This window comes from Hemitrygon akajei, chromosome 3 (assembly GCF_048418815.1).
Source record: "Hemitrygon akajei chromosome 3, sHemAka1.3, whole genome shotgun sequence".
NCBI lineage: Eukaryota > Metazoa > Chordata > Chondrichthyes > Myliobatiformes > Dasyatidae > Hemitrygon > Hemitrygon akajei.
In genome coordinates, this window is record NC_133126.1 from 123,909,929 (window position 1) to 123,927,733 (window position 17,805).

The 17,805-nt window shown below is 42.2% G+C and overlaps 1 protein-coding gene across 2 annotated transcripts in view; it reads right to left on the reverse strand.

The window, feature by feature from the left end:
• Positions 1 to 5,610: 5,610 nt before the first annotated feature.
• Positions 5,611 to 17,805, reverse strand: part of atg16l1 (ATG16 autophagy related 16-like 1 (S. cerevisiae)) — a 43,089-nt gene continuing 30,894 nt past the window's right edge. For both annotated transcript variants that reach the window (XM_073040770.1, XM_073040769.1), the window contains exons 13-18: positions 16,675 to 16,795; positions 15,264 to 15,369; positions 14,657 to 14,806; positions 13,071 to 13,118; positions 12,490 to 12,591; positions 5,611 to 9,624 (exon numbers count right to left, since the gene is read on the reverse strand). In XM_073040770.1, the coding sequence (XP_072896871.1) occupies positions 9,531 to 9,624; positions 12,490 to 12,591; positions 13,071 to 13,118; positions 14,657 to 14,806; positions 15,264 to 15,369; positions 16,675 to 16,795 (621 nt within the window). In that variant the 3' untranslated portion in view covers positions 5,611 to 9,530. The remainder of the gene's footprint in view (positions 9,625 to 12,489; positions 12,592 to 13,070; positions 13,119 to 14,656; positions 14,807 to 15,263; positions 15,370 to 16,674; positions 16,796 to 17,805) is intronic.

Sequence of the window (17,805 nt, forward strand, 5' to 3'; positions counted from 1 at the left end):
GGGTTATCAGCCACTCGATTCCCTAGCTAGGGGAACCAAATCACACGTGGCTCCCGAACAGCTTCCTGTCCTTACGGGAGCGATGAGCGATGGTGTCTCCGTCTGGTGCGTCGCTGGAGTACCGCCTCCTGCAGTCTCCGTTTTATCATGGCTGGCAGATTTGTAAATGTCAATCAAGGTAGGGTGATACAATCCCCACCCCACATTGCCCGAGGGTGTCCATGTCCCTGATAGCTGGCACATACTATAGAGTTGCAATTCACACAGGTGCCTCTAAGAACAATGGTCAAATCCGTTGCATTGTCTCTCATTTCCTGGGTCCAAGACCCGACTTAATAGCGATCTTGCGATTCTCTGGAAGGAGGGGGCTGGTCCCGCACCCTTCGGCCCCTCAGAGCTGTGGTACATTCATAACAGTATATTCTCTGCCGCACATTTATAGAAGTTCAAAGTTTTAGATGACAAAGTAGGGGTACAACAACTACTCCTTGTTAAAATAAATCAAACTTATGGAAATGTGGAGATTAGTCAATATGTCCATGTATGCTTTGATTTACATATTTGGTTTACAATGCTTATTGTGTACTTAAATTTACAAATTGAGGTCAGCATCAATGCAAAGATCACATTGTCGGCAGCAAGAAAATTCAGAATGTGTTTCTTAATTTGGTTATCAGTTGTACTCTCATTGTCAGCCAGGAAGAAATAGACACTACCTGCTTTCTCCCAGTACGTGGATTGTTACACCAGGGGTAATAGGACTATTGACCTACTGTATGCAAACGTAGAGGACGCATACAGTGCATCCCCGCTGCCTTCACTGGGGAAAGCTGATCACAACCTGGTTTTGTTACAGCCCAGATATAAATCAATTGTGATGAGGCATCCCACTACCACACGCTCTTTTAGAAAGTGGACTCCTGAAGCTGAACAGGCCCTGAGAGACTGCTTCGGTACTACTAATTGGGATGTACTGCAAGGGGGGCTCTGTGGGGGCGTTGAGGAGGTCACTGAATGCACAACGGACTATATTAACTTTTGTGTGGATGCCGTTGTTCCTGTTAGAACTGTTCGCTGCTATCCCAATAATAAGCCCTGGATCACTAGTCACATCAAAGGCCTCCTAAACCAGAAGAAGAGGGCCTTTAAAGATGGTGATCGGTTGGAGCTTAAAAGAGTTCAGAAGGAACTCAGAGTACAGATAAGGGGGGCAAAGGAGCAGTATAGGAGGAAGCTAGAACAAAAGCTGCAGAAAAAAAGCATGAAGGAGGTGTGGGATGGGATGAAGATCATCACTGGATGCGGTGCAAAGCGGGGGGCAAACATAAGTGGAGATGTGGAGAAAGCAAACCAGCTGAACAACTTCTTCAATAGGTTCGACAGCACAATCTCATCCTCACAGCAGAACTCCACACCAGGCTTACTTCCCTCACAGGAAAATAGCCACTCACAGGAGACCTTGCCCACGCCCAGGATTACGGCTGCACAGGTGGAAGGTCAACTGAGGAAGATCTGTACCAGCAAGGCGGCGGGACCGGATGGAGTTTCCCCACGATTACTGAGGGCCTGTGCGACTGAGCTGGGAGAACCACTACAGCGCATCTTCAACATGAGCCTGGAGCAGAGAAGAGTACCCAGACAGTGGAAAACATCCTGTATTGTCCCGGTACCGAAGAAACCACAACCAAAGGAGTTGAATGACTTCAGACCTGTTGCCTTGACGTCGCACGTGATGAAGACCATGGAGTGGCTGATAATACAGAATCTGAGGCCACAAACCAGGCACGCCCGGGATCCTCTTCAGTTTGCGTATAAGGAGAAGGTGGGAGTGGAGGACGCTATCATGTATTTGCTGCACAAATCCCTCTCTCACCTAGATGGGGTCAGTGGTGCTGTGAGGATTACATTCCTGGACTTCTCTAGTGCCTTTAACACCATCCAGCCCAAGATCTTAAGGCACAAACTAACGGAGATGGGAGTAGACTCACACATGGTGGATTGGATAGTGGACTACTTGACAGATAGACCTCAGTATGTGCGGTTGGGAGACTGTAGGTCTGACACGGTGGTCAGCAGCACAGGAGCGCCGCAGGGGACCGTGCTCTCTCCGGTCCTGTTCACCCTGTACACATCGGACTTCCAATATAACTCGGAGTCCTGCCATGTGCAGAAGTTCGCTGATGACACGGCCATAGTGGGGTGTGTCAGGAATGGACAGGAGGAGGAGTATAGGAAACTGATACAGGACTTTGTGATATGGTGCAACTCAAACTACCTGCGTCTCAATATCACCAAGACCAAGGAGATGGTGGTGGACTTTAGGAGATCTAGGCCTCATATGGAGCCAGTGATCATTAATGGAGAATGTGTGGAGCAGGTTAAGACCTACAAGTATCTGGGAGTACAGTTAGACGAGAAGCTAGACTGGACTGCCAACACAGATGCCTTGTGCAGGAAGGCACAGAGTCGACTGTACTTCCTAAGAAGGTTGGCGTCATTCAATGTCTGTAGTGAGATGCTGAAGATGTTCTATAGGTCAGTTGTGGAGAGCGCCCTCTTCTTTGTGGTGGCGTGTTGGGGAGGCAGCATTAAGAAGAGGGACGCCTCACGTCTTAATAAGCTGGTAAGGAAGGCGGGCTCTGTCGTGGGCAAAGTACTGGAGAGTATAACATCGGTAGCTGAGCGAAGGGCGCTGAGTAGGCTATGGTCAATTATGGAAAACCCTGAACATCCTCTACATAGCACCATCCAGAGACAGAGAAGCAGTTTCAGCGACAGGTTGCTATCGATGCAATGCTCCTCAGACAGGATGAAGAGATCAATACTCCCCAATGCCATTAGGCTTTACAATTCAACCGCCAGGAGTAAGATATGTTAAAGTGCCAGGGTTGATTGTATTTAATGTATTTAAGTAAACTACTTAAGAACTTTTTAAAAGCTATTATTAATGCTTTTTGAGAGAGTGATTTAGATGCATATCATATTTTTACTGAGTTAAGTATTGTATGTAATTAGTTTTGCTACAACAAGTGTATGGGACATTGGAAAAAATGTTGAATTTCCCCATGGGGATGAATAAAGTATCTATCTATCTATCTATTTAATACCTTGGTTCCCCTTTCTGAGCCTCTGCGCTTTGTATAGTTGATGGCAAGAATTTTGATTGTGAAAAATGGAACGTTCATATCACAGATCTTGACACATACACTGCTAAGTGTCACAGCGGCTCTCCAGAGCAGAAGCTTTGCTTCTGCATAGTAGCTATTTTTTGCTGCACACTTTTGCAGAAATTGCATACAGATATGAAGCTGTTAAATCAGATAAACTACTGATATCATTATAGAATGTAGAAGCACACTTACATTCATTACATATGCAATGCTGAAACAGCATTACCAAATTGCAAACATCTCTTCTTCAGTCTGGAAACAATGCAATGCTTGGAGATTATGATTATGATAGCCAATAGCAATTTAGTCCTAAGCCTTCACCTGTTTCAAAAGTGTAGATGCATCCACAGTATAGATTGGGGTGGGAAGAGGAGACTTTAGACAGACAGACATACTTTATTGATCCCGAGGGAAATTGGGTTTTGTTACAGCTGCACCAACCAAGAATAGTGAAGAAATATAGCAATATAAAACCATAAATAATTAAATAATAAGTTAATCATGCCAAGTGGAAATAAGTCCAGGACCAGCCTATTGGCACAGGGTGTCTGACACTCCGAGGAAGGAGTTGTAAAGTTTGATGGCCACAGGCAGGAATGACTTCCTATGACGCTCAGTGTTACATCTCGGTGGAATGAGTCTCTGGCTGAATGTACTCCTGTGCCTAACCAGTACATTATGGAGTGGATGGGAGTCATTGTCCAAGATGGCATGCAACTTGGACAGCATCCTCTTTTCAGACACCACCGTCAGAGTCCAGTTCCACCCCCGGAACATTACTGGCCTTATGAATGAGTTTGTTGATTCTGTTGGGTGTCTGCTGCCCTCAGCCTGCTGCCCCAGCACACAACAGCAAACATGATAGCACTGGCCACCACAGCCTCGTAGAACATCCTCAGCACCATCCGGCAGATGTTAAAGGACCTCAGTCTCCTCAGGCAATAGAGACGGCTCTGACCCTTCTTGTAGACAGCCTCAGTGTTCTTTGACCAGTCTAGTTTATTGTCCATTCGTATCCCTGGGTATTTGTAATCCTCCACCATGTCCACACTGACCCCTGTACTGAAATCCACTGTTCCTCATTGAGCTTCATGTATAATACAGTAGAGCAATATGATCTCCTAACAATTCTTCCTCAACGTCCCCCTTATATAAATCTGTTTTGGTCCTTTTGCTCTACACTTTTCCCCTTCATATTGTACGTCAAGGGTAAAGCTGTTCACAAAAGTCTGTCAACTGAGTTGGAGACTTCCATTTGTCATTGTCCAAGCATTCAACAGAACAGCAAATAAAGACAATCTGCATGAAAGCAAGCCCAATAAAGCATGGAATAAACAGAACAAAGCTGAATCTTCAGCAGCTTCTTTTAATTTGGAATTATTAAAACAAGGTGCGGCAAATATGTACAAACTGCTTTCTCAAAATTGATCCTCAGGATTTTACAATGATGTGGCTAACTTTCCCTAGGAATTGCATTAACAATGTCCTCAAAATGCTCAGGGACTGCTGTGGAGCAAGAAACATGATGTGTGTTTCAGAATCACTGATCTTACATCAAAACCTGCTGAATATGTCCAGAATCTCCAGTTAGATTTCAATGATGTTTCTTCGAGTAACACATTTATGCAAAAAGCCTCAAAGTCAGGCCAATGTCATTCACAATCAGCACACCATTCCTTAAGACTAGCAATCTTAAAGGATGCCAAAAAAAGCATCAGTTTTAAAATTATAGCAAGCACCGGCCCTGATAACCCCTTGAAATTGGAATGTATAATGTTCTGTACAAATTGCTGGCCAATTGTGCTCACTCTCTACATCTCCTGATGGCGTCAGAATCAGATTTATTATCACCAGCACGTGATGTGAAATTTGGGTAACTTTCAATTGCATGCTACTGATATCCAATCCCTGCAGGCACCAGACCACTCTGTGTGTGTCTATGTGTATGTGTGTATGTACACACTCACACACTATTACAAATACGAGAAAATCTGCAGATTCCAGAAATCCAAAGCAATACAAAAAATGCTGGAGGAATTCAGCAGACCAGGGAACCAGCATCTATGGAAAAGAGTAAACAGTCGACATTTTGGGTCGAGACTCTTCTAAAGTTACACAAGATATATTGATGCATCAGTTGTAACTTTGGGTCTGACTGTGTATTCAGAAAGCAAAATTGACAAGAGATAAATTTTGTAGCTACACTTGATATAACAGATGCTCACTGGGTAACTGCCAGGAATTACGATTTGCCACCACTTCCTACCTTGCCCTGAAAACATTATCTATCACCATCACATTAAAAGGCCAAGGTATCAAAGGCAGTGGTAAATACAAAAGTTGCATTGCAGGATAATTTAACATATCAAATTGTTGAAACATTTACAAAAATTTAAGTAATAGCAGCAGAAAAATTGCAATTCAGAATTTGACACAGGTGCATTCTTTAAAATACTTTTATTAAAAAAAACATCTGTAATGATTTACATAGCAATTGGTGGGATTACACGAGATTCAGCCACAATAGGGGAGCCAAACCTCAGCCAAATGACAAGGTTGTTATGCAGTGCTCTTCAGAAAAAAATATAAAGTGCAAATAAGACTCTGTGAAGAGCACTTTTAAAGCATTGATACAAATGAGGTAATTGGAACATGCCACTTAACAAAATGTACACACACATGGACCAAAGTTCAGACTCTGGCATTGCTACTCTTCATAAGCATAGGTGCACAGATCCGTCTGCAGTCAGTGCAACATTTTACAAACACAAGTGATCCCCTCCTTCTTGTTCAATTGTATTACAAGAAAACAATCCATCCGTGATTTTCTATGTTAATCTGTGTCACCTATGCACATCAAAACTGAGTTAAGAAATAAATTTTGTTATTTTATTTACTTTTCAACATAAATTCTGCGGGGATTATTGGGTAGTGGCTTGCGAGTTCTGTAAAGGCAAATTTCCACTACCCGAACAGCCACAACACAGGGGTCATCTGTAGCACGTCTGGTAAAACTATACTATCCAAGGAAGGCGTAGGATCTGTAAGCTCAACTATGACAGAAGACATCTGTTTGCTCTCCATCCAGATCCAAGTGATCGCCCTGTTCACAAGTTCACTGAGCAATGCACAGCAACAAAATGAAACTCTCTCAATGCACAATAGCAGCAAATAGAGGACTGGACATTTGAATGCCTCACCTGTAGCCCTTAAGAAACAGTATAAAACCTTGAGCTCCAAGAGCAAGTCCATAATAAGCACACCATTTACTTGCCACGTCCTTAAATTTAACTGGGCTACCCTTCAACAGAAGCGAATGCTGTGAATGGAATATGATTGAACTATGAACTTTAATATAGTTTTATATTAGCATTATGCATTGACAGCTCCCAAATATGACAACACTGAAAGTCAAAGATTAGTGATGAAAAGTCAGATACTCCTTCTGAACAATAAACGGCAAATGCTGTCAAAAGGTTTCATTAGGATTCGGGACTTTATAAGGAAAAGCCATTGCTGAATTATTGGCTTTTATCACAGTGAACACAGCAGAAACATTCCTGCAATGATGCAGTTGGCACACTCAGCTGGAACATACAGGACTGACAGAAATTTACTCCAACTCACATCCAGCAAGAATCAGACTCAATAAAATTAAATCCCAATTAGCATTCCCCCAGTAAGTGCCAAGTACACTTCATCAAACATTCCAACCTGATATGCAATTTAGTTTAAATAACCAACAAACACTTGAATACCAGTTACATGAGTTATTCTGCAAAGTGAGTATTTTTCATAATGTTGGGACAAGTGAAGCAAGAATTAGGTATGATCAAATTAATACCCCAGGAACAACACAGCAGAAAAATGTTTCCCCTGCTTAATTTTTTGGACTGTCAATCTGGTGCACATTATTGGAAGTGCTTTTGAAGCCACTTAAGGACCACAGCTGACAAGGCACACTGGCTCTTACTGCAAGACCAGTCAGAATTTGAGCCCATATCTCCGGTGGACCCTTCTCAAAAGACTGCCATCTCAGCTTCAGCATCTGTCTGATACAAACCCTCAATCACAAAAGAGGTCATGGTTATTCTCCTTTACCAATTGGTTTGCTGCAGTTTAGTAGATTTTACACATCCTTGAGCAATTTTACAACCACAATGTAATTGTGATAAATACTTAAAAAGTGAAAACAATGCCTGATAATACAGCCAATAGTTGGCTCCTCTTCAGTTTGGCATAGGCTATTAATTATGAAGCTGGTTCTAGTATGAAGTAGACATTTCAATGGACCCAAATACAAGTCATATGAAATAGCAAATGTATGCTGCTGAAGTTTCCTGCCCGGTACTTAGTGTGCATTCTATGCACGGTCAATGTAGAAATGATATGCGGTTGTGTACTGCTGTCCATATACAGTAAAGCTCTGCTACTCAGGTGGTGGTGCCAGACCAGCAGATTTTCCATACTAACTGGATGTCATTCCAAATAATACTCCACACTTTGAATTCACTTTCTTTCAGATGTTATTCCACAGTACAAGAAATGTTCTGGTGGCCCCAATGATTTAAAAGAGAGCACAGGAACCAGGGACAAAAGTGAGAGAATGGGAATCTCGGGCTTTAATGTATTGAAGTGAGCTCTGGAACCTGGACCTGCTGTACTTAATTTACCATGGACAAGTCAGATGCTGAACCACTGGGATTTCCAAACACATAGTTAATTTAAATAATTTTAATGTATATTTAAATATAGTTTTCTGAATGCAGCAGCTCCTGCTGTGGTAAAGATCTCTGTCACCTTAATCAAGTGCTCAATCGGCAGGTGTGGTTAGATGGCAAGTAAAGGCAGACAATGTGGCAGGAGGCTGCAGTGCATTACGAGGTAGATACTCCCACGCTACATGTAGCATCCAACCTCTTTTTATACATATAGAAAAGCATGCCTTCCAGCACGTCACAATATAATGGCCATTTTCTGTAACTCTGGCTTATTTTACTTAGAGAGTTGATCATTTCCATACTACAAGCCCTTCTCTTAAAACACCAGCTAGAGAATGCAGACTGGAAACCCATCTCAGGTATTTCACCCATATAGTAGCATAAAGCACGCTGCCTTTGCAGGAGACAATTACAAGAAGAAACCCAACACTGGTCTAGCAATAGAGAATTTAAAGTGCTAAGCTTAGAAGCTAACACGAGGAAATCTGCGGATGCTGGAAATTCAAACAACACACACAAAATGCTGGTGGAACACAGCAGGCCAGGCAGCATCTATAGGGAGAAGCGATGTCGACGTTGCAATGTCCATTGAGCTTTGAAACTGAGCTACTGAAAGCAAAATTACCAGTGAAAACATTGCCAATTTCGGGTACGTTATGGAAACTAGCAGGGCATGAATAAAGGAGGGTAAACAGCAAGTCCCAAGTTGTGGCTTTATCAAATCACTGACCACACAATTGTAACCAGATTCTAAGTTTCTGTGGATAAACATTTAGGATGTTCATCCCCTTACACACCAGCACTATGAGAGCATAATCACATGATTCAAGGCAGCAACCCACCACCAGCTAAGGACAATTGGGTACAAGCAATAACTTTAGTGCAATCAAGCTACAAACACAGAAATTTCACATTCAAAGAACAAATGATATATAAAGAAGAAATACCTGTTCTCTCAGTGGTAGGGAATTAAATTGCTCTTTCAGGGAAAGCTTCTCAAAGTATTGTTCATGGTGTACAACTCCCTCACAGTAAAGCAAAGTACACAACATTTTTCCCTTGCCACTACTATGCAATAACTATTATTCACCTCATTATTTCACCAATAAAGCACAAGCCAACTGTAACCTCTCCTCACTCAGAGATTCCCATTCACAAGTGTGCCAATTAATTTTTAAAAAAAATCAGTATTTTTACTCAGATTTGGAGAAAGGGAAGAATGGACACAAAGTAGATACAGTATTCCAACAGATCTGGTCATTGATATGGTTGCAAACAGAAAGGAAGCAGTGGGGAGAGAAGACATCTAGGCACCTTGGGTAGAAAAGGGTGGTTTTGTGTCCAGAAGTCAACCTGCAGCTGGTAATGTCAAAAGCCCTGTGTAAATTACACAAAGTGATTTACCCCAGCAGGCAGAGAGCATGCTTCCTGTGAATGACTGTAAAAGCAGAAGTGTCCACCAATGCATTATCCAAGTGCCTTTGCAGCAGTCCGGATATACAAGAGGGAGATTCTGCAAGGCTCACTCTGCCACGTTGTGTACTGTAATGCCAAGCATGTTGCGGGCAATCTCCTCCGTGCAGCTAGAAGGAGCGCTGAGAACAAGGCCACTACTTAGTCAGCTTCTGGTCACTTTAACTCAGATCTCTGACCAAAGTACTACACGGCTTCCTTTGTCCACACTGACCACGTGCTCTCCAGATGGCGACCATGACACTGAATTTATAGAAGAGCTGGATGGAGAAAAACAAAAAGTATAGAAAAACATGTCAGGCATTTGGTGTGGCACTTTATCAGCTCTCTCAAAATGGCATGCTGACCACCACCACCTTCTTCCCTGTCTGCAAACACGAGTTTACCCACGCTCCACGGCTTCAATCTCCGCATCAAGCAAGATTATGGAGACAAGAGACTACAAAATGCAGGAAATCTGGAGCAACAAAGGAGCAAGGAGAATTCAGTGAGCCAGGCAGTATCTATGTAGGGAAATCGAACATTAACGTTCTGGTCCAAGACCCTTCAACTGGAATAGTGAAATCAGTCCTGATAAAGGGACTTGACTGAAATGGTGACTGTTCATTCCCCTGCATAGATAATGCCTGACCAGCTGATTTCCCCCAGGACCTCTATTGCTTCAGGCAGGTTTATGTTGAATTTCAAAAAAAAAAAAGAAAGAAAGAAATCTTTAGGAAGGATGGAAAAGCATGTCCTTATAAAGAATGTAACCAGGATAGCAAAAGCTTTTTTAGGTATGTGAAGAGAAAGAAGATAGTTAAGAACAATGTTGGGCCCTTGAAAAATGAATTGGGTGAAATTGTTATGGGAAACAGAGAAATGGCAGAAGAATTTAATGAGTACTTTAGATCTGTTTTCACTAAGGAAGACACAAGCAATCTCCCAGATGTATGGATGGGCCGAGGACATAGGGTAACAGAGGAAATGAAACAGTTTGACATTAGGAAGGAAACGGTGATAAGTAGACTGATGGGACTGAAGGCTGACAAATCCCCAGGTCCAGATGGTCTGCATCTTAGGGTACTAAAGGAGGTGGCCCTGGAAATTGCGGATGCATTGGTAATCGTTTTCCAATGTTCCTTAGATTCAGGATCAGTTCCTGAGGATTGGAGAATGGCTAATGTTATCCCACTTTTTAAGAAAGGAGGGAGGGAGAAAACAGAGAACTATCGACCTGTCAGCCTGACATCGGTGGTGGGGAAGATGCTAGAGTCCATTATTAAGGGTGAAATAGTGGCATATCTGGATAGCAGTGATAGGATTGGGCCGAGCCAGCATGGATTTACCAAGGGTAAATCATGCTTGACTAATCTGTTGGGAGTTTTTCGAGGATGTAACCAGGAAGTTAGACGGGGGAGATCCAGTGGATGTAGTGTACCTTGATTTTCAGAAGGCATTTGATAAGGTTCCACATAGGAGATTGGTGGGTAAAATCAAAGCTCAGGGCATCGGGGGGAAGACATTTACATGGATAGAAAACTGGCTGGCAGATAGAAAGCAAAGGGTAGCGGTGAATGGGTGTTTCTCGGAATGGCAGGTGGTGACTAGTGGGGTGCCACAGAGCTCGGTATTGGGACCACAGCTGTTTACAATTTATGTCAACGATTTAGATGAAGGCATTGAGAATAACATCAGCAAATTTGCTGATGATACTAAGCTGGGTGGCAGTGTGACATATGATGAGGATGTTAGGAGAATTCACGGTGACTTGGATAGGCTGGGTGAGTGGGCAGATACTTGGCAGATGACGTTTAATGTGAATAAGTGTGAGGTTATCCACTTTGGGAGTAAGAACAGGAAGGCAGATTATTATCTGAACGGTGTAGAGTTAGGTAAGGGAGAAATACAAAGAGATCTAGGAGTCCTTGTTCATCAGTCACTGAAGGTGAATGAGCAAGTGCAGCAGGCAGTGAAGAAGGCTAATGGAATGTTGGCCTTTATTACAAAGGGAATTGAGTACAAGAGCAAGGAAATCCTCTTGCATTTGTACAGAGCCCTGGTGAGACCACACCTGGAGTATTGTGTACAGTTTTGGTCTCCAGGGTTAAGGAAGGACATCCTGGCTGTAGAGGAAGTGCAGCGTAGATTCACGAGGTTAATTCCTGGGATGTCTGGACTGCCTTACGCAGAGAGGTTAGAGAGACTGGGCTTGTACACGCTGGAATTAAGGAGATTGAGAGGTTATCTGATTGAAACATATAAGATTATTAAGGGATTGGACAAGATAGAGGCAGGAAATATGTTCCAGATGCTGGGAGAGTCCAGTACCAGAGGGCATGGTTTGAGAATAAGGAGTAGGTCATTTAGGACAGAGTTAAGGAAAAACTTCTCCCAGAGAGTTGTGGGGGTCTGGAATGCACTGCCTCGGAAGGTAGTGGAGGCCAATTCTCTGGATGCTTTCAAGAAGGAGCTAGATAAGGTATCTTATGGATAGGGGGATCAAGGGATATGGGGACAAGGCAGGAACCGGGTATTGATAGTAGATGATCAGCCATGATCTGAGAATGGCGGTGCAGGCTCGAAGGGCCGAATGGTCTACTTCTGCACCTATTGTCTATTGAATGCCAATGAAACAAAGGCAACAATCCCTAGCAAATATAAAGATGCTGGAACACAAAAAAATGACAGAATGGCCTCTTGTAACCACTGAATTTACAACAACCACTCAGAAACCGAGCACGGCCACCACCCAAGGAAACAGTCAGCACAGTCATGCGGCCATTAACAAGAGGCTCGGTGCATCAACTCCAATTGCTGGTTTCCATCCTGTTTGGGTTTTGAGTGACTGCAGGTGCTTCAGTCTCTTCCTTTATCATGAGGGTTAAATAGCTGTTGTACACTACTTCTTAGAGGCAAAATAATCAACAGGTGCTACAAGAGTTGCTGGGGGATTGTAATGAGGAGTGGGATGGGCACCGATTAATAGCCCTTCACAGACTTTATGGGCCAAATGGCCTCCTTCCATACACAGGTGGTGAGCATAGTCTATAAACTGCCCAAGCAGTGACAAGGGTCTCCAGTAAATATTCACTTCAATAGTTGACAAATCAAAGTTTAGCCTCAACAGCTACTCGATGACAAACCTGTGATGCTTTCCTAAAGATCTTTCCACCTTCCCCGATTCGACACTCCACACAAAGAGAGTTCCATCTGAAGACCCTGCAGCAACGAACTTCCCATCTGGGCTGAAGGGAGAAGGTAATCACATATCATTTCAGAGGCCGTCAACTCCGTAATACATCTCAAATAGCAGCTTACTGTTAATGCAAAACCACAACGGCATCAATGCAATTTCAGCTGCACTAGCATCTATTTTCCCCTTTCACTGAAAGCTCCTTTCCAGAGGAGAAAAGGGCCTTATAAACTGAGGGCCTCCATTTGATATAATTGGAAAAAGGCATTTAAAGCCATTGTGATGGGAGATTTTCCTTCTGGTGAAGGGGCAGAGAAATATGATAACAAAATAGCTGGAGGGGGGAAAGGTGTTAAAACAAAGTTCCAAAAGAATTGCAATATTGGAAAACTGAAAAAAAAATACAGAATGCACTACTACAATTAAATCTGTTTTGACTCACTGAAGACATAGCCCCATCAGATATGCCTGGTGCATATGCAGAATTTTTTTCTCCACCTCGCGAACAAATAACTGATCATATACAATTACCTGAATGTTATTCTTGTCCAGTCTGATCCACACTTAAATCCTTCTGAACTGTTCAGGGGAAAAAAAAAAAACACAAATGTAGTCAGAAAAAATATAGGGAGGACATAGAATTAATTTTACAGACAAGAAAGTCACCAAACTATGACACTGCTCAGACCAGGAGATGCAAACTGTACAAGATGAGAGAAAGGAATTTTGAGATACAAACAGTGCTACAGGTACAGATTACTGGGTGTAAATAGATGGAAGCAATTATACAACATGAACACCTTTACAGGTTAATTCCAATGTAGAGCAAGAAAACAGACTGCACAGTACTATGCAAAAGTCTTAGGCACATATACAGCACCTAAAAGAGTATTTATTCATCCCTTTTGGAAGGTTTCATGTTTTAGAACATTGAACCACTGTGGATTTAACTTGGCTATTTGACACTGATTGCTTTGTAGAGGTCCGTTTTCACTTTGACACAAAAGAGTCTGTTTCTGTTGATCAGTGTCAAAATAGCCAAATTAAATCCACTGTGATTCAATGTTGTAAAACAATAAAAGAAAAACTTCTAAGGGCACTGTACATAGCTAGAATGCCCAAGACTTTTACATTGTACTACAGTAATGTTATGTATTGCACTATAATGCTGCAAAAAGCATGGCAATTGTGAGTGACGATAAACCTGAATGGTGCTACGTTCATTCTACAGTAACATATGGAAGCAAATGTTGGACAATATCAAAGCAAAAGGAGGGCAACTCGAAGCTACAAAAATGTGATTTTTGAGAACTGATGAAGATATCGGGGAAGGACAGAGTAACAAATGAGGAAGTGTTGCAAAAAGTCAGAATAAGAGAACTGATATCAATCAGGAAATGGCAGCAGAATTTCTGAGACATGCATTGAAGAAAGAGAAGCTCAAACATCTTGTAGTGACAGAAAAATTAATGGAAGAAAAAGTTGTAATCGACAGTTCACGACATTCATGACTTACATCAAGGGATGGACAGGTAAAAGTTTTGAAGAGCTTATTAGAAATTCTCAGATTAAGGACAAGTGGAAGACCATGATCACCCACATCATATGACATGGCACAATATGATGATGATGATAAACCTGATTCTGCTACGGGTCTCTATTGTGGACTGAGTGTGCATAGGGGGCAGGGAGGAATTGTGGCTGAAAAAAGGGAGAGGGGAGGGAGTGGGAAGCACCAGAAGAGAGACTTTCTGAAATGATCAATAAACCAATTGTTTAGAACCAAATGACCTTGCCTCAGGGCTGGGTGTTTGTACCTGCGTCACCCCCTGTGCCCTTGCCACTCCTCCTCTGCCACCTGTCCCACACCCCTCCCGTGGTGCCCCGCCCTCACCATTCGCAACATCCTTTGCTCCAGCCAGGTTTACAAACTCGCTCTCTGCTTCACTTTGACAAATACAGTACTATGAAAAAGTCTTAGGCACCCCGGTTCTATACATGAGCTGAAGATAATTACACAATACTGTATTGTATAAAATGCTTAGGTATGCATATGCATTCAGTTTTAAATGTAAACAGGACAACAGATACCAATTAAAGCAGCCTCATACAATTACCTGAATGACTGCCTGGTCACATTTGTGCGCAGATCAATGATCTTTAATATATCATCTCTGGAGCAGGTCAGCAGTTCTGTGTGGTCTGGGCTAAGATCAAGTGCAGTGATACGACCCTGCAGTTCTAACTCTCGCACAATACTCTCCGTCCTGGGCAAAAGAGATGCAAAATAGTACCATGCACATAAATAATCATCTTGATTTAATGCACATCCAAAAGTTTGGAGATGCCCAGTGCTTGGATGTCTCATTCCCTGTTCCATTCAGTAGTAAAGCCTGTATGATGTGCTCTATTGTGTAGAAAACTGCTATATTTCAGTTGCCCATTCCTTTAAATACCTGTGGAAATCTTCACTGACAGTTTTCCGAATTCTGATATCCATCAACATTAATTTGTGAGCAATAAGCTCCACTCATTTAATCCCTTCTTTGCAGCAAGCTCAAACCAGTTACCCTTGCTTTTATATTTGGTGGCAAAAACTAATTCTTTGAGGGCTCAATAGCTCCCCAACTCAAGGATCTGGAATGGCATTTCCCTGAAATTTTCCCCATTCAAAAATAAGCAGCCCTGCAAGCAAGGTGATCCTGGACATCACAGCCATCTCACCTGATATCCCAGAAGCGAATCTTCTTGTCAAAATGCCCACTCATAACACACTGCTCGGTGCAAACAATATCATTGCAGCTGGAGCCAGCAAACACAGTTTTTATACCTGAAAGAGAGGAGCAACACGGAATAACCAGGTTGGATATAAACCCTAAACTCAGTGCTTAACTGCTCTGCACCAACTATTATCCTTACTGCACTGTACTCCATTCACCTGGCCCCTCCTGACTGCAGATAAACCAATGGCAATCACTGATCTGCATGCTGTTGTTTAAGCTCAGATATCAGGGATGGGAGTGGATAAGTCAGATCAGTTTTTAATCAATACTTCACTCCAAGTTATAACATCCTTCGCAAAATGAAAATGCACTAACATCAGAAATTTGAATAGAAATTGTTAAACATACTTGCAGGCTTTGACAAAGATTAGGTCCTATTTTAAAGAACCAAGGTTTTTCTCTCAATACATTTTTGAAATAGTACTGTAAATTTCATTTTATGCCTTTTTAGTTCTGAATTGTCTCTCCCTTTTTCAGTAATAACCCATAACTTGCATTTCAACAAAATGTGGCCATAGATGGCAAGATCAGCATTCCTAAGGAATTAGAGCTTTTGCTGAACCGTACCAGAGGGCAGCAGAATCAGCCGTCGTACTGTAGGCCTGGAGCCACACAAACCAGGCAGGGCAAGGGCAGCAGATCCCCTTCCCCTAAAACAAAACTAGATATTCAGAAGTGCATCAGATTGATGCTAAATGTTACTTAAATTTCAGATTATTTAATGAGATGAATTTAAAATCTCAAATGGCCAAGGTGATACTTAAACTCATGCTACCACATGATTAATCCAAGACTCTGGATTACCAGTCTAGAAACAAATGCTATTCTATTCAATTAGTAGTGTGTCATGATTGAACTCATTTAGTGACATTGGCCGATTTTCCTTTTCTCTAACTCATGTTTGGCCTCAATTAATAAATATGGGGTGGGCAATGAAGGCTTGAGGAGAACCTTTGTCTCATAGGGAGTGTTGAGAATACATTGCTGGAGAAAGTGATGGAAGCAGAGGTACCGACAGCATACAAGTGTCTCGACAAGCACTTGATTTCCCTGGACATAGAAGGCCCCAGGCCGAGTGCTTAAAAAAATAGGGATTAACGTGGATGGATGCCCAATGGTCAGTGTGGACATTGTGGGCCCAATGGCCGCCTTCTACACTGTGCAACTCAATGAGAATAGGGTGCGAGACAGAATTCTATGATATGTGGCTCTTTTGGTTTGTCACTTAGTCATCCAGCTGCTGAAATGAACTACTTAAGCCAATTTCAGATTAGATTGTGTCTTGGTCTGGGAAGGTTCTGTGAAGAGAAGGCCTCCTATTGTTTTATGCCCTTCGCATTGCCCTTACTTACAGATCTTACGGCTCAAATCCCACAGCTTGAGAGTTCGATCGTGGCTGCCCGACACTATACGTGCATTGTCCAGAAGGAACTTCGCAGATAGCACCTTCCCGCTGTGTCCTGTTAATGTGTGCTGTTATGGAAAAGAACAAGGAAGCACATCAACTCTTGTACATGATAAAGAGAAACAAAATCTTTTGTTGAGTATCAGAATTTTTAAGAACATAGAATAGTGCAGCACAGAAACAGGTCCACTGGTCCACCTGTCTGCATTGAGCATGACGCCACACAAACCATTCACATCTGCCTGCACACGGTCTGTATCCCTTCATTCCCTGACTGTTCACGTATCTGTCCAAATACTTCTTAATCAATACCATTATATCTACTTCCACCACTTCCACAGGATGCGTGTTCCAGATACCTACCACTCTGGAAAAAAAAACATCTTAAATATCCTTTAAACTTCCTCCCTTCAAATCCTTCCAACAGTGTGGTGACCAGAGTTGCATGTAATACTACAAATAAGCTTTAACCAGAGTTTTATAAAAGATATATTTTAAACTTTCGTACTCCGTGTGCTGATAGACAGAAGTGCGCACTTTCTTTACTACCCTTTCCATTCGTTTGTCAGTTTTGGGATGTAAACACTTGAACTCTAACTAGCTGGCCTTTAAAGGACTCCCATGTCAGCTGTAGATTTACCCGCAGCCTCAGTTCCAATGTAAGCTTTGATCAAGACGGATGTGATGGAGCGTAGGACTGAGAGTCTCTCACTTTCATAACAAGACTGATTGCCATCGCATCTCCATGCACTGTTGTGACGTCACAGTCAAACACCGGCTCATGGAGGGAAAATAAATTTCTCACCAGTTCTACTCAATGGAACAACTCTGAATATTGAAGTTTCTTCTTTAATGGACACAAAATAGTGAGTAGCAATAATCCAGAATCCAATTAAAATGCCACGAATGAAAATTTAACACATGCAATAGCAACTTCTGAAGATCATCAGTGAAGGGAAAGTCACATTTAAATCACAACTAAGTGAGACATAAATCCATACAGATTCATTTTAAAATCCTAATGACACAAAGGGCAACAATATGTTCTCAATAATTCAATGCTCCTGTTCTATAAAAC